At 41.4% G+C, this 27,903-nt stretch overlaps 1 protein-coding gene across 1 annotated transcript in view; it reads left to right on the top strand.

The window, feature by feature from the left end:
• The window catches only part of Acad11 (acyl-CoA dehydrogenase family member 11), a 76,617-nt gene that overhangs the window by 1,481 nt on the left and 47,233 nt on the right, over positions 1-27,903 (top strand). The window contains exons 2-9 of the mRNA XM_004664330.2: positions 5,987-6,086; positions 8,754-8,879; positions 9,389-9,550; positions 11,236-11,400; positions 18,288-18,429; positions 18,745-18,866; positions 21,061-21,167; positions 22,901-23,027. Coding sequence (XP_004664387.2) covers positions 5,987-6,086; positions 8,754-8,879; positions 9,389-9,550; positions 11,236-11,400; positions 18,288-18,429; positions 18,745-18,866; positions 21,061-21,167; positions 22,901-23,027 — 1,051 coding nt within the window. The remainder of the gene's footprint in view (positions 1-5,986; positions 6,087-8,753; positions 8,880-9,388; positions 9,551-11,235; positions 11,401-18,287; positions 18,430-18,744; positions 18,867-21,060; positions 21,168-22,900; positions 23,028-27,903) is intronic.

Genomic DNA, 27,903 nt, shown 5'->3' with positions numbered 1-27,903 from the left:
AGTGAAAGTAAAAATGGAGATGGATGATAGCTTTGGGGTGCAAAAATTAAAAAGCCCCATGCTACAATAGATAACAAAAGTGAAATAAAGAATTGTTGAGACTCCTGTCATTAAAGCCATATGGCATAAACATACTAAAAGATCAAAGGTTAATTTCTTCGGTTAGTCCACCAGTGTGGAATTTGGCTAGGTTGTTCTTGAGCACAAAAGTCAAGTCTTAATTTAGGACAAAGGTGATGTTTATCCTACCAGGCGATGATTGAGAGTTACCCAATTAAAAGATCATTCTGAGTTACATTGATATTGAACCATATTTATGCTCAACAAATTAGTTGTACCAGCTGTTTCACAAGTATTACTTTTGAAGCTGACCAGGATGGTGGATGCCTGTTATCTCCGCACTTGGGAAGCTGAGGAAGGAAGGAAGATCAGAAGTTCAAAGCCAGCCTGAGCTGCATAGCAAGCCCTGGGATCAAATGTTTTACCCCCAGAAATGTAATATAAGCTTGATTTAATACAGGAGGATGGGTCCCACAAGAAGATACATTCACTCCCAGGACACATGAAAAAGTTTATAAAAATTGTATACTGGGCCACCAAGAAAGTCTAAATAGCCCTTTTATGAAAACATGACATTTTCACAATGCAACTGAAAAAATCTTAACAGAAGAAAAACAGCTAATAAGTCCTTTTTGAAACTAATAGGTTCTCGAGTTAATGACCCAGTAATCTTTACGAATAATAGTTATTTATCAAAGGTCAATATACAAATCAATTGCATTTCTGTACCTTATCAACAGTTGAAATATAATTTTCAAAAGTCTATGACAAGAGCTTTAAAATATGTTATCTAAATATTAATCTAATAAAGGTATAGAAGACCTTTATAGAGAACTATGACAGAACTGTAATAAGAGCTTTTTTTTAATTTTTAGAAAATAAGAGAAAACATGTACATGAGCATGAAAACTCAATATTAAAATTTTTTGCTTTTCCAGTTAATCTATAGATTCAAAATGAAATCAATCCTGCTTGTATTTTTTCCTCTTTGAAAAAAGATTGCCTTTAAAAGAATTTAAGTGCCAGGCATCATGGCACACACCTTTAATCCCAGCACTCAGGAGGCAGAGGTAGGAGGATCACTGTGATTTTGAGGCTACCCTGAGACTACATAGTGAATTCCAGGTCAGCTTGGGCTAGAGCAAGACCTTAACCTTAAAAAAAATGAAAAAAAGAAAAAATAAGAGTTTGATACACAAGACAACAAATAGAAACATTCCTAAAGAACAAAAATGTGGGGGGAAATTTTTAAAGATTTTTATTTATTTATTTATTAAAGATGGGGGGAGAGAGTGTGAGAAAGAGCACACCAGGGCCTCTAGCCAGTGCAAATGAACTCCAGACACCTGTACCACCATGTGCATCTGGCTTACATGGGACCTAGAGAATCAAACTTGGGTCCTTAGGCTTCACAGGCAAGCGCCTTAACCACTAAGCCAACTCTCCAGCTCAAGTGGGAAATTTCTGAACTAACTTGACACAGCATTAACATAAATAGCCAAATACAATGATGAAGTAGAGATTTTACAGAATACCCACATAATTAAAGAACTTTGATGTATGACAGCCAAAATTTCAAGAAATTGAACCTTGATTATTATCCTTATGAAATGTTATCATCTGCAAAGAAACTAGCAGCCTCAGTTCCAGGGAAATTGATGACTTAATTATAAAGACAAAAAGATATGTAAGAAATCATCTTTGTGATTGTACTAGATAAGAAATTCTTTCAAAAAGGATAGTAGGGGCTGGAGAGATGGCCTAGCAGTTAAGGCGCTTGCCTGCAAAGCCTAAAGACTCAGGTTTGATTCCCCAGTACCCACATAAGCCAGATGGACAAGGTGGCACATCTGTCTGGAGTTCGTTTTCAGTGGCTATAGGCCCTGACGTGCCCATTCTCTCTCCCTCTCCCTCCCTCCCTCCCTCCCCCCCCGCTCTTTCTCTATCATAAGTAAATAAAATATTTTAAAATATTTTTTATTGACAACTTCCATAATTATAAACACTATCCCATGGTAATTCCTTCCCTCCCCCTACTTTCCCCTTTGAAACTCCACTCCCCATCATATCCCCTCCCCCTCTCAGTCTTTTATTTTGATGTCATGATCTTTTCTTCCGATTATGATGGTCTTGTGTAGTGTCAGGCACTGTGAGGTCATGGATATCCAGGCCATTTTGTGTCCAGAGGAGCATGTTGTAAGGAGTACTACACTTCCTTTGGCTCTTACATTCTTTCTGCCACCTCTTCCACAATGGACCCTGAGCCATGGAAGGTGTGATTGAAATATTTTAGTGCTGGTCACACCTCTGTCACTTCTCAGCACCATGGTGCCTCCGAGTCATCCCAAGGTCACTGCTATCTGAAAAGAGAAGGTTCTCTACTAAAAAGTGAGAGTAGCATTAATATATGGGTATAAACATTAAGAGAAATGCTTACTGGGAAGTTTGGTGAGCATAGTATATACATTTAGCCAGACATCAGCAGATGTTACACTCCTAGGGCTCATGACTACCCCTGTTGTAGGATTTCAATATCAGGGATATATTCCCTCCCACAGAGTGGGCCTCCAGTCAAATTAGAGAGTGGTTGGTTTCCCCCATAACAGACATGCCACTATTGCACCTGTTGGCTCATTTGGCCTAGCTGGCCAAATATAAGGCTTGCAGTGTCCACTGTTGGGTATCTTCACTGGTGATTTCTCTCCCATTGAACTGCATGCAGCATGGCTTTTTCCAGATTTCTGTCAGCTGGTCTACATGGAGGAGGTTTTCAGCTCAGCTCCAGCAGGGTTTCTCAGTGTCCTTTTAGCCCAAGTATGTGCAGTCTTCAGCAATAGGGTCTTGCCATCTATTCCTGGTGGGAAACCAAGGGCCTCAGCACTGGGCTGTAATGTTTGGGGGTCATCAGGGGCCTCCCTGGCCAAAAACTCACTGGAAGGTATCCCATCCTTGACACTGAAAATTTGCTAGTAACAATCTATGCCTCCTGTGTGTTCCATTGTCCAAAAATGTAGGTTTCCTTATCACTTATTTATATCCTCTTAGATTTTGATTAGCCCTCCGTCCACTTTTCCTCACTCAGTCTCTTCCCCTGACCTCACTTAGACCTTTTCACCCCCATTAATCTGTTCTTCTACTTACATAAATATAATACCATCATATTAGGTCCCCCCTCCCTCCCTTTCTATTCCCTTTATATCTCCTTTCTGGTTTACTGGCCTATGCTACTAAGTTTTCTTCCTACTTACACAGAAGTCCAGTTATTTGTAGCTAGGATCCACATATGAGAGAGAACATGTGACGTTTGGTTTTCTGGGCCTGAGAAGTCATAGAGTTTGACCATTTTCATTAATAGCCTTCATAGCCAGGGTGTGGTGCTACACACCTTTAATCCCAGCACTTGGGAAACAGGTAGAAGGATTGCTGTGAGTTTGAGGCCAGCCTGAGAGTTCATAGTGAGTTACAGGTCAGCCTGGGCTACAGCAAGACCCTACCTGAAAATAAAAAAAAAGAGAGAGGGCTGGAGAGATGGCTTAGCGGTTAAGCGCTTGCCTGTGAAGCCTAAGGACCCTGGTTCGAGGCTCGGTTCCCCAGGTCCCATGTTAGCCAGATGCACAAGGGGGCACACGCGTCTAGAGTTCGTTTGCAGAGGCTGGAAGCCCTGGCGCGCCCATTCTCTCTCTCCCTCTATCTGTCTTTCTCTCTGTGTCTGTCGCTCTCAAATAAATAAATAAATAATTTTAAAAAAAAGAGAGAGAGAGACTTCTTAAGGAATTGGAGAAAATAAAAATTTTCTAGTGTATTTCATAGTTAAGTAATATATTTAAAACACTAGAATAGGGGCTGGAGAGATGGCTTAGCAGTTAAGCGCTTGCCTGTGAAGCCTAAGGACCCCGGTTTGAGGCTCGATTCCCCAGGTCCCATGTTAGCCAGATGCACAAGGGGCGCACGCATCTGGAATTCGTCTGCAGTGGCTGGAAGCCCTGGTGTACCCATTCTCTCTCCCTCTCTGCCTCATTCTCTGTCTGTCACTCTCAAATAAATAAATAAAAATAAACCAAAAAAAATTAAAAATAACTAAATAAAAATAAAACACTAGAATAGCTTAATGAAAAAAACTGGGTAAAATCCTTGAAGGTGCTCAGCCGTATTAACATTATAGTAATAAGGAAAATGAAAATTTAAGAACACAATGAGACATCACTTTATACCACCAGATTGACTTTTTTCTTTTCTTTTTTTTTTTTTTTTTTTGTTATTTTTGTTTGTTTGTTTTTCGAGGCAGGGTCTCACTCTAGCCCAGGCTGACCTGGAATTCACTATGGAGTCTCAGGCTGATCTCGAACTTACAGTGATCCTCCTACCTCTGCCTCCCAAGTGCTGGGATTAAAGGCGTGCACCACCTCGCCTGGCCAGATTGACTTTTTAAAACTTTGCCACTATCAAGGTGGTTTCAAGTACAGAACAACCCGAAGTCAGTGGGATGCAAGTTATGTTCCCTACCTTTGGAAAATATTTGGCATTTAGTCTAATAAAGATAAATCTGGACAGATATACATGCCCCTTGACCCAGCATTTGATTTCCTAGATATACTTGGGAAACTTTCACCCTCTGATATCAGGAAATGATCTACAATGCATTGCACTATTTGCATTCACAAAATTCCAGAAAATAACAATGTCCATTAATAATAGTCTGAGGAATGGAAATGGGGCCTCGGTGGTTAAGTAATTCCTTGCAAATCCTGGTAGCCTAAATTCAATTTACAAGCCATACATATAATCCAGACACAAAATAGCACAAATGCATGCTGGGCGTGGTGGCACTCACCTTTAATCCCAGCACTCTGGTGGCAGAGGTAGGGGGATCGCTGTGAGTTCGAGGTCACCCTGAGACTACATAGTGAATTCCAGGTCAGCCTGAGCTAAAGCGAGACCCTGCCTCGAAAAACAAAAAAAGCCAAAAAAGAAGTGACGCAAGCATCTGGTGTTCATTTGCAGCAGCAAGAAGCCCAGTGTAACCTCCCTCCCTCCATACACATGCAAGTACATAAATAAAAAATGTATTTAGGGCTGGGGAGATGGCTTAATGGTTAAGGTGTTCGTCTGTGAAGCCTAAGGATCCAGGTTCGATTCCCCAGGACCCACATAAGCCAGATGCATAAGGCGGCACATGCGTATGGAGTTTGTTCGCAGTGGCTAGAGGCCCTGGTGTGCCCATTCTCACTCTCTATTTGCCTCTTCCTCTCTTTATCTCCCCCTCTCTCAAATAAATAAAATCTTTTTTAAAAAGTTTTTAGAGCTGAATTTGAGGTCAGTGTGGCCACAGAATTTTTTTTAAAAAATGACAAAACACAGAATTTTTAAAAACATAGACAAACAGTACACATTGGTTAAGGAGATAAATGTTAAGAGAATGATAAATATAGAATTCAACACAGAGGGCCTCAAAGACCTGGCAAGTTGTCAAAGTAGGATGTTGGCATTTGGGCTGAGGAGATGGCTTGGTCACTAAAGCATTAGTGCAGGCATGAGTCCTCGAGTTCATATCCCCGCCTCCCACGTAAATGCTGGTGTGGCAGAGTCTACCTGTAATCAAGCACCTGGGATATGGGGACAGGTGGATCTCAGAGAAGATGACTCAACAGTTAAAGGAACTTGCTTTCAAAGCCTGCTGGGCCAATTCCCCAGAACCTACATGAAGATCTAAAGTGGCACATGCATCTGTGATCTCAGTGAGGTTCTCTCTTCTACTATAGGTTATCCTCTAGCTAGTAGTATGCTGGCCTTTCCTGTCACCCAGAAACTCGGGCCAGGAGGAGCACCCCCTTGGGCTTTCTAAAATTGAGATAAATTTACTTTTGTTCTTGTTTCTTGAAAGTATATCTTCATAACTGACCTTTAAAAAAAATCACTTTTTATCTAGGTCAGGACAGTCCAATCCAACCTTTTTCCTCCGGAAGGGCTCTCAAGCTTGTGTACTGAGGAAGAAACCACCAGGCTCACTTCTCCCTAAAGCACACATGGTATGAGTTCTCTGGTTATGTGCAAATGCAGTTGATAAATGCCAAACACAATTTAAACTGCTTTTAACTTACTTGAATTGTATTGCTTTCTGTTTTAAAATGGACTTAGGGTTGAACTCTAATCAGCCAATGAGTATATTCAGTGCTACTCATTTCTAGACGCTTTATTTTTGTTACTTATTTAAATTTATCTAGTGATAAGACTCGCTTGCTGAGTTATTTATAATATATTTGATGATAAATAGCAAGACTTGAGTAAGCATTTTATAATGGACCCAAATATCAGGCTCATCAGGGAGAACTGGAAAAGGTTTTTGTTTGGGCTGGTAGGATAACTCAGTTGGTGAAGGGCTTGCCTCACAAGCATGAGAACCTGAGTTCAGTCACCAGAACCCACTTAGAAATGCCAGGTGTGGTGGCGTGTGCCTGTAATCCCATTGCTGGGGTGGAGGCAGCGGGCAGATCCTTGTGGTGGGTGGCCAGCCAATCTAGCCTAACTGGTAAGCTCCAGGCTGATGAAAGATCCTGTCTCAAAATAACATGGTGGATGGCATTCCTGAGGAACCACCCCCCCACACACACACACACAGAGGCATAAAAAAGGGAAAAAAATATTTTTAGCTAAACACTAAGCTTTTCAGGTTGGGAAGATGACTCAGCAGTTAAAGGCACTTGATTGCAAATCCTGCTGGCCCAAGTTTTTAAGTCCCCAGAACCCACATAAAGGCATAAAGTGGCATATGCATCTATGATCCCAATGTACCTATGATAATGGGAGACAAAAAGCATCCAGAGCTGGGCTGGTAGCAAGAGACTGTCTCACACATGGGGGAAGAGGAACACAGACACCTGATGTTGTTCTCTAACCTCTACATGCACACAGTGTGACACGCATGCCTTATGTGTACACTGTACATACTACATAGTACATACATGTATACCTCCCATAGAAATAAACTAACTTAAGCTTCTCTTAGTAGTCTGAGTTGTTAACCACTCATTGTATACATCAATCAAGACTTCCCTGTCTACCCCATAAGTGTGTACAAATATGATTTGCTAGTCAATTCTTTAAAACTAAATTTCCCTGCTTGGAAAAATAGGTATTATCTCTAGACAATTAGAGAACAGGAGAGGACAAAACTTAAAGTACCAGAAAACATCACAAACACTGCATATTTAGGGTGCCACCGTACTCATATCTAAAGGGTGCTTTCCAGGCCCAGCTCACTGGAAAAGGACCACTGTGAGTGGGTTTAATGAAAAATGGCAGATTTTTACTTTCTTGGTTCCATTCTATTCCCAGAAATATGAAGTAATTTAGATGCATAAGATAAAATATATTAAGACCAGGCACGGTGGCACATGCCTTCAATCCCAGCAATCAGGAGGCAGAGGTAGAAGAATTGCCATCAGTTCAAGATCACCCTGAGACTACATAATAAATTCTAGGTCAGCCTGGGCTAAAGTGAAACCCTACCTTGAAAAACAAACAAAAAATACTAAAAAGCTACAATTTCTTTGGGATGGAGAGCTGGCTTAGCAGTTAAGGCATTTGCCTGCAAAGCCAAAGGACCCAGGTTGGATTCCCCAGGACCCACATAAGCCACATGCTTAAGGGGGCGCATGTGTCTGGAGTTCATTTGCAGTGGCTGAGGGCCCTGGCATGCCCATTCTCTCTCTGTCTATCTGCTTCTTTCTCTCTCTCTGAAGTAAAAATAATAACAGAAAAAAACTAAAATACCTTGACTCAGTTTGTGTTAGACCTCGGTGTGGCAAAACTGAAAGAGCACAGTCACCTGTGCCCAGCGACTTTTGCCCCGGGAAGCAGCTCTGCTGGGTGCTCTTCATGCTGACGTCCTCCCAGAGAGAGCGCGGCAGAACACATGCCTCTCAGCCTACTGCAGCTCCAAGGACCTGCCGTATGTTGCTTTATGGTCCTTACTCCCATGTCTGTACTGAAAAATGCAATGCCTATTTTTCCATCCACTTCCTGCCTCCACAGCCTTTTGTCCTCTTCTGCCTTCCCATATGTCTCTCCATTCCTGGCACCAGAGTGGTTATGGACTTTTCTTTCTATAGCCACTGGTACCACGAATCTCACCTTGGACTCGGGTTTGGTTGCTTTCCTGTTCCTACAATTGCTGCTGTCGTCTGCTTTCTCCACAGTTACCCTGAGTCCCACAGCAGCCCAGGTTCCTAGAAATGTCCCCATACCCCTGCCTCGGAGGGGCCTTCTTTGACCTCCAGAGGAATACATACTGTCCCCTTCCCACCACCCCCACCCACCTCTGCAGCTCCCTGTAGCTGATTGTGGTAGGGCACTGGAAGAGACCGTCTCTAAACCTCATGACAGACATGAAAGGAAGCCCATGAGCAGGGAGCTGCAAGGAGCAAAGGAATATTCTGTAGTAAGACCTGTGAACTATCGTGGCTAGGAACAGGTGCCTTTACTCTGACACAGCCAGTATTAAGTCCCTGTAATACTGATTAATTATCATTTTTAGAGCTGGTCTACTTTGTGATTATAGGGATTGCAACAAGACTCGTAGTAAGTAAGAGTTATTTGTTGACACCATTTTTTAAATTATTTCCAGCCCTAGTTAAGGTTAGTTCACAAGTAGTCACTAAATTTCTTTGTTTCTGGTTGTTGATAATCCTATTTAGATCGACAGAGAATTTAAAGTCCAGAAGGCCTTATTTTCTGTCGGATTCCCTGTCGCCAAGCCTTTACTGTACTGCCAAGATACCTCCATCATCGGAACTGAATTTTACGTGATGGAATATGTGCGGGTAAGCTAACGTACCTGTTTGGATGTTGCTTTTAATTATGGTGTTAGATTAATTTTTATTAATTGTAATCATACATTATATAGTTGAGTCAACATTTTATTCTGTTTTATTTGCAAGGGATTAAAGTATTGCTTTAATTTGAATATACATAATGAGCGAAGGATGGAATGGATGGATTCAGAGCACATCAGGAATATTGACTTGTTCTTAAATGTGCCTCTAGGTGTCAGTAGAGAGCTATCTATAATGGAGAAGCGCGTCCACGTAGACCAAACCACTAAGAACAAATTCAATTTTTTTTTTCATGTGTGTGTGTGTATGAGTGAGTGAGTGAACTCAATTTGAAAGTATTTCTGGCCTTCTGGTTCATCTTAGAATGTCCTTGGATTTTCCCTTTGGTGTGTATACTCTTACAAAACACATTTTACAAATAACTATATGTACCTAACATGTTCTATAAAATGCCAGTTTTGGTTGTAAATATTTAAATTATGTGATCACTTCAACAGGGTAGAATCTTTCGTGATTTTTCAATTCCTGGAGTCAGCCCCGCAGAACGCGCAGCCATATATGTGTCCATGATAGAAACGCTGGCTTGGTTACATTCACTGAATATACAGTCATTGCAGCTGGAAGGATATGGTGCAGGTGTTGGGTACTGCAAAAGACAGGTAATGTGTTTATATAAAAAAGTACATATATGCAAAAAATATATATTAAAAAAGGCTGGAGAAATGGCTTAGCAGTTAAGGTGCTTGCCTGCAAAGCCAAAGGACCTCGGTTTGATTCCCCAGGACCCATGTAAGCCAGATGCACGAGGGGGCGCATGCATCTAGAGTTCATTTTTAGTGGCTGGAGGCCCTGGTGTGCCCATTCTCTCCCTGTGCTGCCCTTCTCTCAAATAAATAACTAAAATAAACATAAAATATTTTTTAAAACACACTTTGAGTTCTTGGAAATAACTCAGTGTATTGAAATAAAACCTGATTATTGTGTAGTTTTCTGGGGCTTTACTATTTTGACATTACCCTTCACACTGACCTACTTTAAGCATAAAATAATTTATTGTTTAGATGAGATATTGTTCAGCAAAAGCTTCTGTTTCAGGCTCTTCACTTAGTTAACCAACATATTTTCTACCTAGTTTTCCCCTTTCTGAGTTGTGTTAAAGCAAATGTTCATTCAATTTTACTGTGTGTTCAATACCCACTAAGTGCTGTGCTAGGTATCACAAAGGTAGAAATAGGCCTTTTCCTTCAAGAAGCCTGTGGTCACCTAAGAGACCTGCACATGTATCTCATTTGCATACCAGAAAGTGGCATAAATAGTATGTAACTGGGTAGAAAATTGTTTGGCACTCATCAGAAGAATTTCTCTGTGCAGAGTAGGGAGATCAGTGTGCCTTTGCTAAGGTGGGAAAACTGGGAACTCTTACAGTTTAGAGTGATGGGGAAGAGATGGCGACCACGCCAGTCAAAGGCACATGAGACCAGATGCGTGTGGGGCTGCTTCCCTTTGTAAGGCTATCAGTTGGGGGCTGAGAGTCTTAGAGCATGCTCACCATAAGCCACGTTGTGGTCCCGGGTGAGCTGTGGTCCTCTCTTTTAATCTGCAGCAACCCTAAGACACGGGTGGTATTATTGTTGCTCACATTTTTCACTTGAAGAAATTGAGGATTATACTGGTCAGATAATACACAAGTGCCTTGGGCACAGTTTAAACCTAGGTCAGTAAGACCCCAGAGGCCTTAGCCCTGTTGCACTGTATTTCAGCAGAAGATCCACTGGGAAACGGAGAGAGATGGAAGCAGGTCAGTAATATGGTCTCGCTTGTTGGAGGACTCTAAGGATAGGTGGGCTTGTTTGCTTTTAATTCTAAGAACAATACCGTCTTTGAACTACTTAACCTGTAGTGCATTGGAAGACCATGGGTAGAAGGAAGGGTGTTAAAGTAACGAATCCTTGGTAGCCTTCACCTTCTCTTTGTCAGGTGTTTCTTGTTTCTTGTGCCCCTTCCTGATATTGTCTCTGCCTGTGTGCGTGTGTATGCATGCGTGCGCACATGCATTGAGTTTCTTCTACAAAGTGTCTACTGAATGATGACTGTAAACAACCTTTCTTGACACCTAAGCCAGCTTTTTGTTTTCTTCTCCAAACAGGAAGCTAGGTAAGTAAAAGAGAAACTGATGGAAAAGATACTTAAATATTTAACGTTTTAGGCTGATGCCAGCGTTTTGGGCTGTCATGAATTTCACTTAGGAGAAATGAACTTTGGCATGGTCCAACCTGTTTTCGACGTAGAGTCGCTGGCTCCTGCGCTGCACTTTGCCCTCTTACTTCCTCGTCTGTCTCTCCAGGTGTCCACCTGGACGCGGCAGTACCAGGCTGCGGCCCATCAGGACATCCCTGCCATGGAGCAGCTCTCCAAGTGGCTGATGAACAACTTGCCGGAAAATGACAATGAGGAGAGTCTGATTCACGGAGATTTCAAGCTAGATAACATCGTTTTCCATCCCACAGAGGTACTGTGAGCCACGTTCACCTCCCAGCACATAGATCTGACCTAAGACACCAACAGGAGGCAGACGCCTCCCCTCCAAAGCCCCGGTAGAATGCTGGAGGAGCCCCACACCACCCTGTTCTTCCTCACAGCTCATGGCTGCGCTCACCCCCAAAGCCTTGAGAAATGAGCCCAGCAGATATTTTGGCAAAGGATTTTCTACATGCCTTTGAGTCTGGTTCTGATCCTAAATGGTTTCAGATTACATTAAAAGGATTCAGAAGTTGTCCGGGACGGTTTGTGTCTACAACTGAAAATGCTTAGCTTATCTGTGTTCTTGCTCTTTCTTCCGGTCCACTTACATGTCTTTGGGTTCTTTTGTCCTGTGGTGTGAAGATGTTTATTATAAAGTCAGAGAATTTCAGAGCCTCACTGAGGCTTCAAGAGTTGCCAGAGATGAATGCAGCCTTGCTTGGTGGACGTGACAAGGTGCCTTCTTATGTGGAGTAGGAACAAGTCAAGCTCCACAGCCCCGTGAAGCTTACCTCCCGCGGGAGGCTCTTCCGGGCTTACTCACTTCTCATGACAGGAAGTATGCCGAGGACATGTACCGTTCATGTACTGTGCCTCGGGATTCACACTCCCTCCCTATACAGAACAATATCATTATCCATTGCTTTGTTATCGTAATTAAATGTACCACCACATTCACTGACAGTCCAAGAACAACTTTATAAACACATGTAAGCACATTTTCCAGCAGGACAGAAATTTTCCCACAGAAAAGCTGAATTAGATACTAAAATTATGTATATAGAATTAAATGATGATGCTCGTCAGTTTACCCTGGGCTTCTGGCCTAAGGACCCCTGTGAGTTGGTAACAAGATAACTGACAGTGCATTGATGGGCTGGAGAGGTGGCTTAGCAGTCAAAGGTGCTTGCTTGCAAAGCTTGCCAGCCCAGGTTCAATCCCCCAGCACCCACATAAAGCTAGACAGATATTTGTTTGCAACAGTGAGGGACCCTGCCCCCGCACACACATGCATTTCATACACTAGTTTAGCAACACAGTCCACTGTACCGTACCTGTGACCAGGACCCCTACGCAGCATGAGTGTTGAACCTCAGATTGCTAGCCATGAAATTAAATTAAAATTTTGTCATTTCAACTTAGAAAAACAAATATACTTAATTAAAAACAAAACAGTTTTCAAAAAAATTTTAAAACTTATCTGTACTTATTTATTAGATTTGAGATAACACATCACTCCCGGTTCTTCAGAAGTCATCTGCCTTGCAGAATTTTCTGTATTGACTTATAAAGGAGAAACTGATTTAGTACGTAAAAGAAAACTTGTTGTTCTGATGGATTTTCTTCTTTTTAAATTTTTATTTATTTATTTGCACATGTGGGCGGCATTTCCGGGTCTCTTGTTGATGTAAAGTAGGCCAGCATGTTTTGCATACAAACACCTTTAAGTGCTGAGCCATTTCCCCAGCCCCAGATTTTTATTTTACTTTCTCATTGTCTATAAATTTTCGGTATAGTTGGATAAAAACATACTTATAAAAATTTTGTAGCTAAAAAAGACATGGAGATCTTTTAAAAAATATTTTTACTTGACAAATATTTTTAAAATGTTCTGTAGTAAGTGCACTTCAGTAGTTATCATAGTTTGGAATTTCATAACAGACTGTAGGTTAAGTAACAAATAAGCATCTCATAATTCTGGAGACCAAAGTCAAAAATCAAGGTGCTGGCATCCTCCACAATTGCAACTGGCCTTCACCCTGGGTCCTCATGTGGTAAGTGGAGGAGATAATGTTCTCCTCTGTCCTTGGAAGGCTCCAACCTTATCGTGAGGGACAGCAGCCACGGGGTTAGACTTTCCACACAAGAATCATGCAGTCCATGGCAACACCAACACCAGATTTTCAGCTCAGATCTGCAGACTTCCTTTGCTTAGTACTGCATCTTGTCCACTAGAACTGGTCACCTTTGGCGACCTGGCAATTGAAACCCCTTGCCTTTGAGCATGTCCCTGTTGCTGTCTACTCTTTTATTTGTTCTTTTTTGTTGTTGTTGAGACAGGGTCTCCCTGTATAGCTTAGACCTGCTGGGATGACCAGTATGTACCATCACACCAAGCTGCTTTTATTTCTTTTTTTTTTCTTTTCATAGGTTATTTCTCATATACAATATAAAATGTTAATTATATATTTTTCACAACAAAAGTAAAACAATGTTTTCAAGTTGCTTTTATTTCTTTATACATTCTTTGTGATTGCTCTTATGTTAGACTCTTATGATCTCTTTATGAATTCATTTGACTTCTTACCATGTAAGGGCCACATGGTCCTAGGCAATTATTTCAAAAGCTGTCCCTTTCCCCCTTTATATGTGTGTGTGTGTGTGTGTGTGTGTGTGTGTGTGTGTGTGTGTGCGCGCGCGCGCGCGCACGCGCATTCATGTATTCATGTGTGTACAGGTTCACATGTGTTTGGGTACATGTGGAGGTCAGAGGACAGTCTTGTGTCATTCTCAGAAATGCTACCTACAGGGTCCCTCATTGGCTGGAGCTTATCAGTTAGGCTAGATTGGCTGAGTAGCTTCAGGGATACCCCTGTATCCATCTCCCCAGTACTGGCATTACAGGGTCATGAACCACACTAGCATTTTTGTGTAAGCAAGGGATCAAACTCAGGTCCTCATGCTTGCCTTGCTGACTAAACTAGCTACCCTTCTTTAGTATCCATTTAATTAATAATGTTTAGACCATAGATGAATATAAGTAATTAACAATTAGTAAATTTCCCAAGTATATGTCACTTACTGTTCCAGACACTTATTTGTTTTTTTATTTATTTACTTATTTATTTATTTATTTTGCAGGCACTTCTTATCCATTGGCTTTACACAATCTCTCCAACTTGACTTGAGTCATCATATTTTTGCAGCATAACCTCATCTAGAATATAGTGTCATACCTTAATCAAATGTGACTTATGTATTTTGGGGAATGAACATAGAGCCTCATGTATTCTAAACAAGAGCTCCTCCACTAAGCTATGTCCCAGACCCTCCCTTTGTGTCTGTGCATGTATGTGTGTGCATGTGTGCGTGTGGAGGTCAGAGAAATGGCTGCAGTATTTGGGGCCTCTTTGTCCACCTTGCTTAAAGCAGGGGCTTTCTTCTTGCTTGCCACTGTGAAGGCCAGACAAGCTGGCCCACAAGCTTCAAGATTCTCCTGATTCTGCCTCCTTACAGATGTGTGTGCCATTTTTCTCGTCTAGTTTTACATGAGTACTAGGAGTCTAAATTCCAGCCAGCAGGCTTTCAAAGCAAGTACCTTTGACTACTGAGTCATCTCCCCACCTCTTACTGAGACAGTATCTCTTCCTTTGTAGCCAAAGTAGGCCTTGAACTCATGATTCTTCTCTCAGCCTCCCATGAAGCTGAGATTTTAGCTATGTACAACCCCGCCTTGCTAATAAGTGGCTTAAAAAAAAACTCACCTCTTCAGACCATTTCCATTCCTCTCAGACTATAGACTTGTTTTTCCCATGCAATATTCTCTCAGCATGTGACGTCAGCATACATCCTGGTCTCACCTTCATCATAGACTGCTTTCTAGGATCACGTGTCTTTGAAGTCCCCTCATTGTGCTGAAGACTTTAACCTTCTTCATGTAGCTTGATGGTGACATGTTTCCTAAGCCTCATTGCCAAGAAAAGTCATCCCTCTTGAACACCTAATGTGTTTATAATCTCCATTAACATTGTGACAGGTCATGCTTCTCGCTTTGTTTTGTCTACTAAAACAAAATTTACTGTCCACAATAACTGTATATGGCACTCAATTTTCAATAACTTTACTTCTACCTTCATCTTTTTTGTTTTGTTTTGTTTTTGTTTGTTTTCCAAGGCAAGGTTTCACTCTAGCTCAAGCTGATCTGGAGTTTACTAGTAGTCTCAGGGTGGCCTCGAACTCATGGCAATCCTCCTACCTCTGCCTCCCGAGTGCTGGAATTAAAGGCATGTGCCACCGCACCCGGCCTATTACCTTAATCTTTTTAAAAATATTCTATTTTTATTTATTTATTTGAGAGAGAGGAAGAAGCAGAGAGAGAGAGAGAGAGAATGGGCGCACCCAGGGCCTCCAGCCTCTGCAAATGCACTCCAGATGCTTGTGCCCCTTGTGCATCTGGCTCACGTAGGTCCTAGGAATTGAACCTGGGTCCTTTGACTTTGCAGGCAGACATCTTAACTGCTAAGCCATCTCTCCAATCCCTACATTTTTTATCTACCATTTTTGTGTTACCTGTGTTTTGTTTTCTTTGAAAGGCAATATATATAATTATTAATAAAATCTGTAGAATCATGCTGGGCATGGTGGCGCACGCCTTTAATCCCAGCACTCGGGAGGCAGAGGTAGGAGAATTGCCATGAGTTCAAGGCCACCCTGAGACTACATAGTGAATTCCAGGTCAGCCTGGGCCAGAGTGAGACCCTACCTCAGAAAAAAAAAAAAAAAAAAAAAAAAAAAGGTTGCATAGAAAAATATACCTGTATGGAAGATAATCACCAAATGAAAATGTTTCCACTGTCCCCAAGTTGCAGAAACGATTTTCATCAGTTCATCAGTAGAGGTAGCATAAACTAGTGATGGTTTGCCTCACCCACTAGAAGTCATGCTAAGGTTTTTGTAGATCTGAACACAAACAAAGGTCACCAGGATTCTCAATTATTGATAACTAATTTATAGTAATTTATATAATTGGATGAACCACCAAGTTTTCTGATTAACCATTGTTATATAGCTTTGTAGATTCAAAAAATATTTTAGATATCTTGAAACTTAATTCTAGAGAAGTCTGTTAATTTCCATTTAAAAATAAGTAAACTGGGCTAGAGAGATGGCTTAGCAGTTAAGCGCTTGCCTGTGAAGCCTAAGGACCCCGGTTTGAGGCTTGATTCCCCAGGACCCACGTTAGCCAGATGCACAAGGGGGCGCACACATCTGGAGTTTGTTAGTGCTCTCTTTCTCTCGCTCTCTCTCTCTCTCTCTGTCACACTCAATAAATAAATAAAAATAAAATAAAATAAAAATAAGTAAACCTTTATGACATAAGGAAGTGTATCATTTTTCCTTGATTGTTAAGAACATAAAAAATAAATAGAATTATAGAAAATGTACCCATTTTAATGCAGCACAACAGAGCTAGTACAGTAACTTACAGTGCCATATAACCACAGCAATAAAAGGTCTTATAAAGTCAAGTCGTGAGAAGGGAGCAGTTCTCCCCATAGCAAGAGTGGCAAGTTTTAGATTGCCGGCTGTGTCGAGCTGTGTGAGTCCCCTGCTGCGTGCCAGGTACTTTGACAGGAACTGCTAAGCCGTCTGTTCTCATGTCATGCCTCCTCACACTAACCTTATCAAAGAGGTGGATGTATGGTGAAAAAGTTGAGGATCTGAGAAGTTAAATAATTTGCCCAGCATTACACAGCCATCAGACACAAGGCTAGGATTTTAATGTCGTCTGATTCAGAGCCGGCAGTACCCTGCACAGCTCCAGCGCCGCGTGTTCGTTTTGCCACAGAAGCAAGGGCAGTGCAAGCCACGCAAAAGCGCGCGGAGGCTTACGGGACTCCCGTGGATTCTATGAGCTCCACTGTTCGATCTGGCTTGGGAGACTCGTCTGAATTACTGCAACATGCCAAACTTATTATCCTACAAATTGCTTTTTCCTCTCATATTTGTTTTGCTCCATATTCTTATAAAAATATACACATGTGGACAGAATTTTCCCTTTGGTCTTGTTATGAAGTAGAACAAGGACTTTCCATTTTATTGGTTCTACGTTACATAACTTTTTACCATGTCATTTTGTAATGGCAGATTTTGTATTCATGAAGAGTATTTTATAGCGGTTATTTTATGTAAATTTAGCCATATTTTTATAATGATGTAATACTTGTTTTATAGCTAGATTCATCATCAAAGCAAATGCTTATACATTAACTCTTAATATATTTAGTTAATTATCAGCATTTCTTTTTTTAACCACGATTACCCTAGGCTGAGAAGTTTCAGCTGTTTTCACCTCTGTTTGGAACTACAATATTAAAGCAGCAGAAAGCACAATGCAGGGGCTGTGATGGCCAGTCCTGGAACCAAAGGCCTCAGCTCTAGAAAATCAAGCCACGTTGGTTATTTCAAAACTGAGGTGTAAAACAAACAAACAAACAAACAACCGTCAGCCGGATCCTTGTAAGTCATGAGTGCTGATGACTGTGGCGGGGCTACTTAGTGACTCAGGCACCTGCCCGGCAAGTTTGAGGACCCGAGTTCCCACCCTCAGCCCCTGTGTGGTTCTGCCCGTGCATGGTGGCCTGCTCACCATCCTGGTGCTCAGGAGGAACCGAGCGCCCCTAGGGACACGCGGGCTAAGTAAGCCCTACGTTCAAGCGAGAGACCCTGCTTCAGTAAATTAGGTGGAGAGCGACAGAAGAAGACGCCCAACGTCAACTTTTGACCTAGATGTGCACACATACGTGAACACGCATACACATACAAACACACACACCACACGTGTATACTTGTAAAACCAAAAAGAAAAAAAAAAGACTGCGGATTACAGCCTCATATTGATTTTTTATTTGAAAATGTTATTTGTAAATGTACTGTTTAGTCTATTTCCTTATTTCATAGACTTTGGATTTTAATATGCCAAAGACTTTTTGAATTTTTTTTTTTAATTTGTATGTGCGTGTAGAGTTCAGGTGCATGCCATCATCAGGAGGTGGCCTAACCCAGGCCAGCATGCTTTGTAAGCAAGATCCTTTAACCACTTTGCCATCCCTAGCCCTGACCTCTTGTTTTGTTTTTCTTTTTTTTTAATTGCAGTCTCGAGTTATAGCAATACTGGATTGGGAGCTTTCAACCATTGGTCACCCTCTGTCAGACTTAGCTCATCTCTCTCTGTTTTACTTTTGGCCAAGGACACTTCCAATGATAAATAAAGGTTCTTGTATCCAAGAAAGCACAGGTACAAAAGCACATTAAATTATCTAAATTTTTGTTAATGTAAAATTGCCTTAATTATTGTCATAACTAAAAAATATATCTTGCAATTTTAGTTTTTGCCTCTTGAAAATGTTTCTAATGAATTTTACTGATTTTCTGAATTTAGCATTCTCCTTTTAGCAGTGTTATTTCAGGAACCAATATTTAGGACATGTAGTTAGCTTAATAGTTATTATGTTTTTGTATTACATGTCATATTGCTTTCTATGTGCTATGCTATGAGATTTTGAAATATTCACTATGATATTAAAGTTTACATTATATACTGTCATTATAGGAATACCATCGATGGAAGAACTTATTTCAATATATTGCAAATGCAGGGGAATTAATTCTAATCTTCCCAACTGGAACTTCTTCCTCGCACTTTCATATTTCAAACTGGCTGGAATAGCACAGGTAGTTATTTTATGCATGGGAAATATTTACTAATGTGATGTTTGCAATATTTTCTGGCCTTTGTTTTTATTTCTTTTTTGTTCTTAAGCTATTTTGCTTTTCAAAAGGAAAAGTGTTAGGTTTGGGTAAAACACAAGTCCAGAGTTTATAGAAAGACTTCAGTGAGAGAGAAAAGTTGAGTAATGAAATGCATTGCTACTGTAAGATGAAAGATGAGAAAAAAAGACATACAGTGATAAAGTAGAGAGAAGCGGGTGGGAAATGGCCACTTTCTGAACAAGCTACAGTAATTTCAGTTGGAGACTGAGAAACTCCTTACCAATCAGGGCAAATGGTGATGGTACAGTCCCTAGCATTTAATAGTCTTTTATCTTTTTGAATGACTAGATGGGTAAAATTTTCCATTTTCTAGCAGTCATATTTACGTGATCAAACAGGAAAAGGAATAGACACCCTTACTACATTTTAATCTAAACAGATGCCTTCCTTTTTATACTGATTCAATTTCCAGGTGCTTTGAAACTTACTTAGGCAATTTAAGAAATTAAGGTGCCTCATCAAGACTGGGATTTAGAAGAAGAATCATAAGTGATTTTACAAATAAAAAGGAATGGAAAATAAAAACTAAGGAAATGTTTTTCTCCAGTCCTCTGAATGCTTGTTACCCTGAAACAACTTAAATTTCTTCTAGGAAATAGTTGAGTTACACCTATCCTAAGAGTTGCTCTTGCTCACTAGATGGGTTTCTTAAAATGGGTGTTAATCACTTCAAATAAACATAATAGGCTGGAGATTTAAAGTGTTTTCATATCAAATAAAATGTTGACATAAATCCTGATTAAAATTTTTTAGTAGTTTTAGAGATGATCAGAAACACCCTGTTCTAACCAGAATGTGAAACTGAGCCTAGAAAAACTTTACAAAACTGGGCGTGGTGGCTCTTTCCTTTAATCCCAGCAATGGTGGGCAGAGGTAGGAGGATCACCAGAAGTTCAAGGCCACCCTGAGAATACATAGTGAATTCCAGGTCAGCCTGCACTAGAGTGAAACCCTACCTTGAAAAACCAAAAATAAAAATAAAAATAAAAAAATCTTTACAAAAATTTGTGGCATAAAGAACACAAAATGAAGCAAACAAAAGAACATAAAATGGAAATGGTGAAATTTAGTTGTTTGTTTTGCGGAGCATGTTAGTTACTTGTCTGTGGCTGTGACAAAGTACTTGACAAGAAGTAATGTGAGAGTGGAAAGGTTCATTTTGGCTTACAGTTTAGGGCACAGTCCATACCGGTGAACACATGGTGTCAGGAGCACAAGGTGGCTGATCACTTTGTGAACATAGTCAGCATGCAGGGAGAGATGAATGATTCCATTTGAAGCCCCAGCCCATGGGACAGTGCTACCCACATACAGTATGAGCCTTTCCTCCTCAGATAAACCTTTCTGGAGACACCCTCATAGACACATGCAGGGGTATGATTCCATGGTAATTCTATTTTGTTTTATTTAGGTAGGGTCTCACTTTAGCCCAGGCTGACCTGGACTTCACTGTCTACTCTCAGGCTGGCAATCCTCCTACCTCTGCCTCCTGAGTGCTGGGATTAAAGGCATGCACCATCATGCTGGGCACCATGGTAATTCTAAATCACTCAAGTAGACAGTGAAGATAACCTATCAAATGAGAGGAAGAAGTATGTTGTGTTGTGTTGTGTTGTGTTGTGTTGTGAGCACAGAGATGGAGAATTATGCAAAAGTTGACTAGCATCATTAACACGTTCAAAGGAGACAGTTTTATCTAAATTGGGGATCAAAGGTAAGAGTAAATAGTAAAGGTCACCTCACTGCTTTGTCTTTGGCCTCAGTTTTTACTCCACTTTGATATCCATGAGGGAAAGCAGTGATCTTAAAGGATGACATCACTTGCAGGGCTGCTGTCTTTGGTAATGGCTGACATCATTTTCCACTTTGGATTGAAAATCAGTTACAATCCTGCCTGGTTGAGAGTGTTTTAACTACATGATACAAGTATGGCCATCAACTTACAGACCTATGATTACTGGCCATAAGTTCACAACACAGAAGGACATATATGTACCCTGTGAGCGTAGTTCCCCACATAGATGAAAAACTGTGGAAAGACTATTTTGGACAGTTTTCAATGACTTTTACTTGTCCTGTATCAATTTACTTATAGGGTGTCTATAGTAGATATCTTTTGGGAAATAATTCTTCTAAGGATAGCTTTCTCTTTGCCAATACGGTGCGGCCTCTGGCAGAAACTGGATTACAGCTGTCAAAAAGGTAAGGAAACAGGCCCTGTGGGTAACCTAGATTAGAGCCTTTACTAGCTCCATGTATGTAAGACAAGTTCAAGAGAGAGGGGCTGGGGGCACATGGTGTCTTTAGTCATTCAGCTAACAAATGCTAGGTATGTGAAGTTAAAAACATTAAGGGGATGGAAATTATTATTATTTTAAAATATCCTTATTTTTATTTATTTAAGAGAGAGAGAGAAAGAGAAAGAAAGATGCAGATAGAGAAAGAGAGAGTATAGGTGTTCCAGAGCCTCTAGCTGCTGCAAACAAACTCCAGACGCATGTGTCACCTTGTGCATCTAGCTTACATGGGTCCTGGGGAATCGAACCTGAGTCATTTGGCTTCACAGGCAAGTGCCTTAACCGCTAAGCCATCTCTCCAGCCCAGAAGTTATTAATACTGATGCCAGAATTGCTGTTGCCAATCAGGATAGTTTTTGTTGTTATTTTATTTTTATTTTTTGTAAATCTCTATATGCCTAAAATAAATTGACCAAAAATATAAAGAAAACTCCCATATTTATGATTAAAAGTGTTTTCCTTACTTGAATGTATAAGTTTTCAAGCGTATAGGTAAACTCTCAAATATTTGCTTCTAATACTTTAGCTACTCAGACATTGCATTTTTAAAAATTACACATTACGTATTATCAATTTAGAAACACTACTTTTCCCCACAGTTGTAACATTTCATAAAATTTTGTTGCAACATTTTGTGTCTTTGAAACTCACGTCTCCATGAGCAGAGCAGTATCTAACACGCACTGGCTGCCTAATCCTCCCGTTGTAAATGCAACGATGTGTGATGTTGTCCCCAAAAAGTTTGCAGAAACCCAGTGCCCATGATACGGCATTGGAACAGTTGGTTTTCACCATTCATTTTATACATGGGAACCTGAGATCTTTACAGTAGAAAAACCAACTCTGTTGTGTCTCACGCTGATCCTTGGAGATCTCATATAAAACCTTACAGTGGTATGTGTAAGGCATATGCTAAGAATAATGATTGACACTCCTTGCTTCCTGTGATTATGACAGCTGACTTAAGTAAAGATTAAAGCTAGCATCGATTTAAGTCATGCCAGGCTTCAACTTTCTAAATGTGGCTTTCAAGTGCTAACGTTTAATGTTGAAAATGAAATGATTCCACCTTTACTCCATAATATGAAAGACAAAAAACGCTATGGGGCTAAAGTTGTAGCTCAGTGGTAGAGTGCTTGCTTAGCATTTGCAAGGCCCTGGGTTTGATCCTTAGCATTACAAAAAAATAACGAACATAAACCAACTCACATAAATAACAACAAAAGAAACGCAGGGCTGGGAGATGACGCAGGGAGTCCTGTGGCGGCTGCACAAGCACGAGGATCCGAACTCAGATCCTCCGCCCCCGTGCAAGTGCCCGGGCCAGTCACGCCCACCCGGCGCTGGGGCGGCAGAGACGGGAAGATCCCTGGGACTCGCTGGCCAGCCAGTCTAACCAATCCAGTGCCCTTCAAGTTCAGCAAGAGATCCTGCCTCCAAAATGAGATGGAAGGTAATTCAGGAAGACACACCTGTCAGCCTCTAGCCTCCACCCACTGCACCTGCTCAACATACACATATATACACGTGCAAAAAAAAAAAAATGTCATTAACTAAGGAGACTTTACATGATTTTCAGAAACATATAATAGTGGGATGATTGAACATCCTTGTCACTTTTTGTTTTCTTTGGCCCAGGACCTTCAATACCGCATTGCTGGAGGCTGATGCTGACAAGCAGTTGTTTGCGCAGAGTAGGAAGGGCCGAGAAGTCCTTGCTAGGGTGAAGCATTTCATGAAACAGCACGTCTTCCCAGCCGAAAAGGTAATGGCAGGGACAGTGTCTGTGCTCAGGCACTACTGGCGAGGGCTTCTGTGTTCTCTACTGGTGGGGAGCCCTGGTGTCATTACCTAGTAATCACCCAGACCTTCCTGCTTACCTCACCACTTGAGCCTGAGAAATTCCAAGCTTGGAAATACGCCAAAGGAATGGAACACTCGCATCTTTGGGAGTAAAACTAATCCAGGGGGAGGTAGCATGGAGCCTGAACGTGTCCAAGTCAGTATCTCTTCTGGCATTTTTTCCCAAGATGGGGACATTGAGCTCTTTGGGTTTGTTTTTCAGTATAGACCCCATTGAGAATTTAATGAGGACCACCATTTCCCCAAGATAGAAAGGTCCAGAAAGTTTCACACACCATTCCAAGCTGCTCACAGTACAGCTACCCCTTCTCTCTCCCATGAGCTACGATTGTGATGTGTTAACTTTCAGCAAGTTCATGGCGAGGAGGAAGGCAACATTCAAGTAGGAAGTGACTATCAAGTACCTAATGACAAGTTAGCAACTGAAAGGAAAAGAAAGACAGGGTTTGTTTTCACTGGAGCTTATACTTTAGCAGGAAAAGAAAAAGGACAATAGAGAGAAGTAATGTCTGATAAAAGCTTGAAGAACAGATAAAAGCTTTTCTGAAATTGTATGCCCAAGGCAGGATACTGGTATGGGGAGAATGCTGGCATGGAAGTTGTAAGGGCTTAGTGCTCCATGTTCTTGTTATCTCCTCATCGCTGGGGCACAGCACCTGACCAAAAGCATCTGGTGGGAGAAAAGGGTTTATTTTGGCTTCCAGTCTGGAGGGGAAGCATCAGCATGGCAGGAAAAGGGTGGTATAGCAGAGGCTGTGCATCACATCCTGTCACAGCAACTGGTGGAGAGTAACAAGAGGAAGCTGAGGGCTGGAGAGACGACTTACTGGTTAAGTGCTTGCCTGTGAAGCCTAAGGACCCAAGTTCAAGGCTCTATCCCCTAGCACCCATGTTAGCCAGATGCACAAGGGGGCGCACGCGTCTGGAGCTTGTTTGCAGTGGCTGGAGACCCTGGCATGCCCAGTCTCTCTCTATATATATATCTGCCTCTTTCTCTGTCTGTCTCTCAAATAAATAAATAAAAATAAACAAAAAAATGAATTAAAAAAAAGAGTAAGCTGAGCCCTGTGAAGGGCTATAACTGGCTATGATACCCCAAAGCCCACCCTGGTGACACACCTCCTCCAGAAAGGCTCCACACCTTGCAAATTAGCACCAGCTGAGGTCCAAGTATTCAAAACACATGGGTTTATGGGGGGCATCTGATTCAGACTACCACATTCTTCAGCCCCTGGGGCAGGTTGTGGGGCCTCGCTTACTAGGTCTGACTAGATACACAGTCAGTCTAATTCTATCTGTGATTCCGAATAGTCTAGTGCTGGACTGGCAAAATCAAACAGGAACTTTAAAAGGCCACAATTCTATTTATTTATTTATTTATTTATTTATTTATTTATTTATTTATTTATTTGAGAGCGACAGGCACAGAGAGAAAGACAGATAGAGGGAGAGAGAGAGAATGGGCGCGCCAGAGCTTCCAGCCTCTGCAAACGAACTCCAGACGCATGCGCCCCTTGTGCATCTGGCTAACGTGGGACCTGGGGAACCGAGCCTCAAACCAGGGTCCTTAGGCTTCACAGGCAAGCGCTTAACCGCTAAGCCATCTCTCCAGCCTGAAAGGCCACAATTCTTTCAATGGTGTTCAGAGGTAATGTGTGTTTCCAGGGCATTTGGTGGTGGTGGTCAGTTAAATGAATATTCATATTATACTATCTTGCTCGAGAAGACCATATCATAGAATGGGTATAGTTTCTTTAAAAATACTTACATATCAGGACATTCTTAAATAGCTCTCACAATCAGTGACCAAGGAATCACTGAATATTTTCTGCTCTCCTTAGTACTTGTTCAGTTTGGCTTTAAAATTCTGAATGTTTGGGTACTGAAAAGGAAAAGCAACACTTTTGAATTTAGTACATGCCCAGTAACATCCTATTGAAATAACAAGAAAGAAGTTTTAAGACAATGAAATAAGTTGGTAAAACAGGAAAGCCGGAGGGGGCTGCACCAGAGGACTAACAGTTTTGGAACGAGAGTGGCAATAAGATTTGAGAGGTAGAATGGGTCATCCCAAGATTAAGTTATAACACAGGAAGCATCGTCTTGAACGAATGTTGAAGAGGAGGCTGTGGCACATCTGGTAACCATTTTTCCACCACGGTGTCCTCAGGGATGGGCAGACAGAAGAGCAAGGGAAAGGGGAAGGTAAAGCAAGGTGGCGGGAAGGCTAGTGAGCTGCGGGGTTGGGCTGCCTTAGCTTTACGTACATTGGTTCCTGCCCCTAACAGAAGGCTATGGCGGCACTAAACAAATCAAATAAAACAAACAAATTAAAAAAAATAAACAAAAATAAATAAATACAACTTGATCTGCTGCATAGAGGCCAGCTTCAGTAGAAAGGTGAATGGACTAGTCAGAGCCCCTGTATTTTGCTGGGGTGTTTGGATGGTGGCTGTGTGGTTGCGCTATTAGATGGAGACCCCAGCTTGCCTGTCACCTGCCTGATTCCCACGTCCTCAGCCTGAAATCAAGCCTGTCTGTTTACAGCCAGCCCATTATTCCAAGGACAGGCTGGGACTGGCAGGGGAAGCCAGGTAGGTTTGTTCTCTCAGGGTGACTGCAAGCAGGCATGCCAGAGGACCTGCAGCACAAAAGAGAGGGGCACGGGCTAGGTGGTGACCCCCCAAACTTGTGTCATGTACCTAGTAAAATGTATTCAGAGAATTCATGAAAAAAGGAAAAAAAAAGTATAAGTAAAAACAGTGCTGGGGGAGGAAGAGACATTTCTTCAGTGTGTGACCACTGGTAAGTCGCCTGTGCTTCTGTAAATAGCTGTTCGCCCGTGCTGGAGCAAGCAACCCTAGCTAAACCCAGTGTCTAATCTTTAACAAAGGACATGCTCGAAGTAGAAGTGGGACTAGTTGGGAAGAATAATGGAGTAAGGGGCAAGATAAGGTAAGGGGGTGAATATAATCAAAATACATGTATAAAAACTGCCAGTAGTTAAAATTTTAAAGAATGTAAAATATCATGTACAGAATGCACAGTTAAATAAATTGTTACTGGATCTTTAAAAAGCAGCTCATAGGGGCTGAAGAGATGGCTTAGTGGTTAAGGCACTTGCCTTCAAAGCCTAAGGACTTCAGTTCAGTTCTCCAGACCCCACATAAGCCAGATGCACAAGGTGGCTCATACATCTGGAGTTTGTTTGCAGTGGCTAGAAGTCCTGGTACGCCCATTCTCTCTCTCACACTCTGCCTCCTTTCCTCTCTCAAATAAGTAAATAAAAATAAAATATTTAAAAAGTAGGTCATAGATTTTATTTATTTATTTTTGAGGTAGGGTCTCACTCTAGCTCAGGCTAACCTATAATTCACTATGTAGTTTCAGGATGGCCTCAAACTCACAACAATCCTACCTTGCCCTCCTGAGTGCTGGGATTAAAGGGGTACACCACCATGCCTGGCTTCAGCCTATAGATTTAAAGAGAACGTCGTGTAGGTTTTCTGTTGCAGAAAGTCACACTTTCTTTTTTTGCACACCATTCATATCTGGCACCTGCACATATCTGATCATGCATCTTTTTCTTCCTTTAAAAACTTACACCAGGGGCTGGAGAGATGGCTTAGCGGTTAAGCGCTTGCCTGTGAAGCCTAAGGACCCCGGTTTGAGGCTCGGTTCCCCAGGTCCCACGTTAGCCAGATGCACAAGGGGGCGCACGCGTCTGGAGTTCGTTTGCAGTGGCTGGAGGCCCTGGCGCGTCCATTCTCTCTTCCTCTATCTATCTGCCTCTTTCTCTCTCTGATGCTCTCAAATAAATAAAAATAACCAAAAAATTATTTAAAAAAAAAAAAAAACTTACACCAAAGCCAGGCCTGGTGGCACACACCTTTAATTCCAGTACTCAAGAGGCTGAGATAGGAGGATCACTATGAGTTCAAGGCCACCCTGAGACTGCATAGTGAATTCCAGGTCAGCCTGGGCCAGAGTGAGACCCTACCTTGAAAAACAAACAAACCAAAAAAAAAAACCTTATCCAACATTTATAAAAAATATTTTGTCCCATAGAATGGTCTTAGAAATGCTAATCCCTGGCTGTGGAATATAGTCTTCTAAAATTATGAGTGGGGGCTGCAGAGATGGCTTAGCGGTTAAGCCTAAGCACCCCGGTTCGAGGCTCAACTTCCCAGGATCCATGTTAGCCAGATGCACAAGGGGGTGCACGCATCTGGAGTTCATTTGCAGTGGCTGGAGGCCTTGGCGCACCCATTCTCTCTCTCTCTCTGTCACACTCAAATAAATAAATAAAAATGAACAAAAAATTTATAAAAACCATTTTAAAATTATGAGTGGAAAAAAAATCACTATTCTCAAAATAAAGGGGGAAAACATAATTCTATTCAAAATTGTAACAAAACAAAGAGCTGGGTATGGTGGCCCAAATTTATAGTCTCAGTACTCTGGAGGCAGAGGTAGAAGGATTGTTGTGAGATCAAGGCCAGCCTGAGACAAGTAACTTCGAGGTCAGTCTGGGCTATAGTGAGACTACAAATGTGTATATATATGATGATATCATATGCTACACCAATACTTTAGTGTGATGTGTCTTTACACTAAGATTCTGGATGACTTCTTTATATTTTATATGCTTCTCGAACTTTCTATAATGAAGAAAATTAACCTTGATGGAACTATGTTAATGACATTGGGAGAGCACAGTATGTTTGATGTATATGTGTGTAGTATATGCATGTGTGTGTGCAGATACCTGTGCCTTG

Source organism: Jaculus jaculus, chromosome 17, assembly GCF_020740685.1.
Source record: "Jaculus jaculus isolate mJacJac1 chromosome 17, mJacJac1.mat.Y.cur, whole genome shotgun sequence".
In the NCBI taxonomy this organism is placed as follows: domain Eukaryota; kingdom Metazoa; phylum Chordata; class Mammalia; order Rodentia; family Dipodidae; genus Jaculus; species Jaculus jaculus.
Note: the sequence above shows the minus strand (reverse complement) of the source record. Positions and strands in the feature narration are given on the sequence as shown.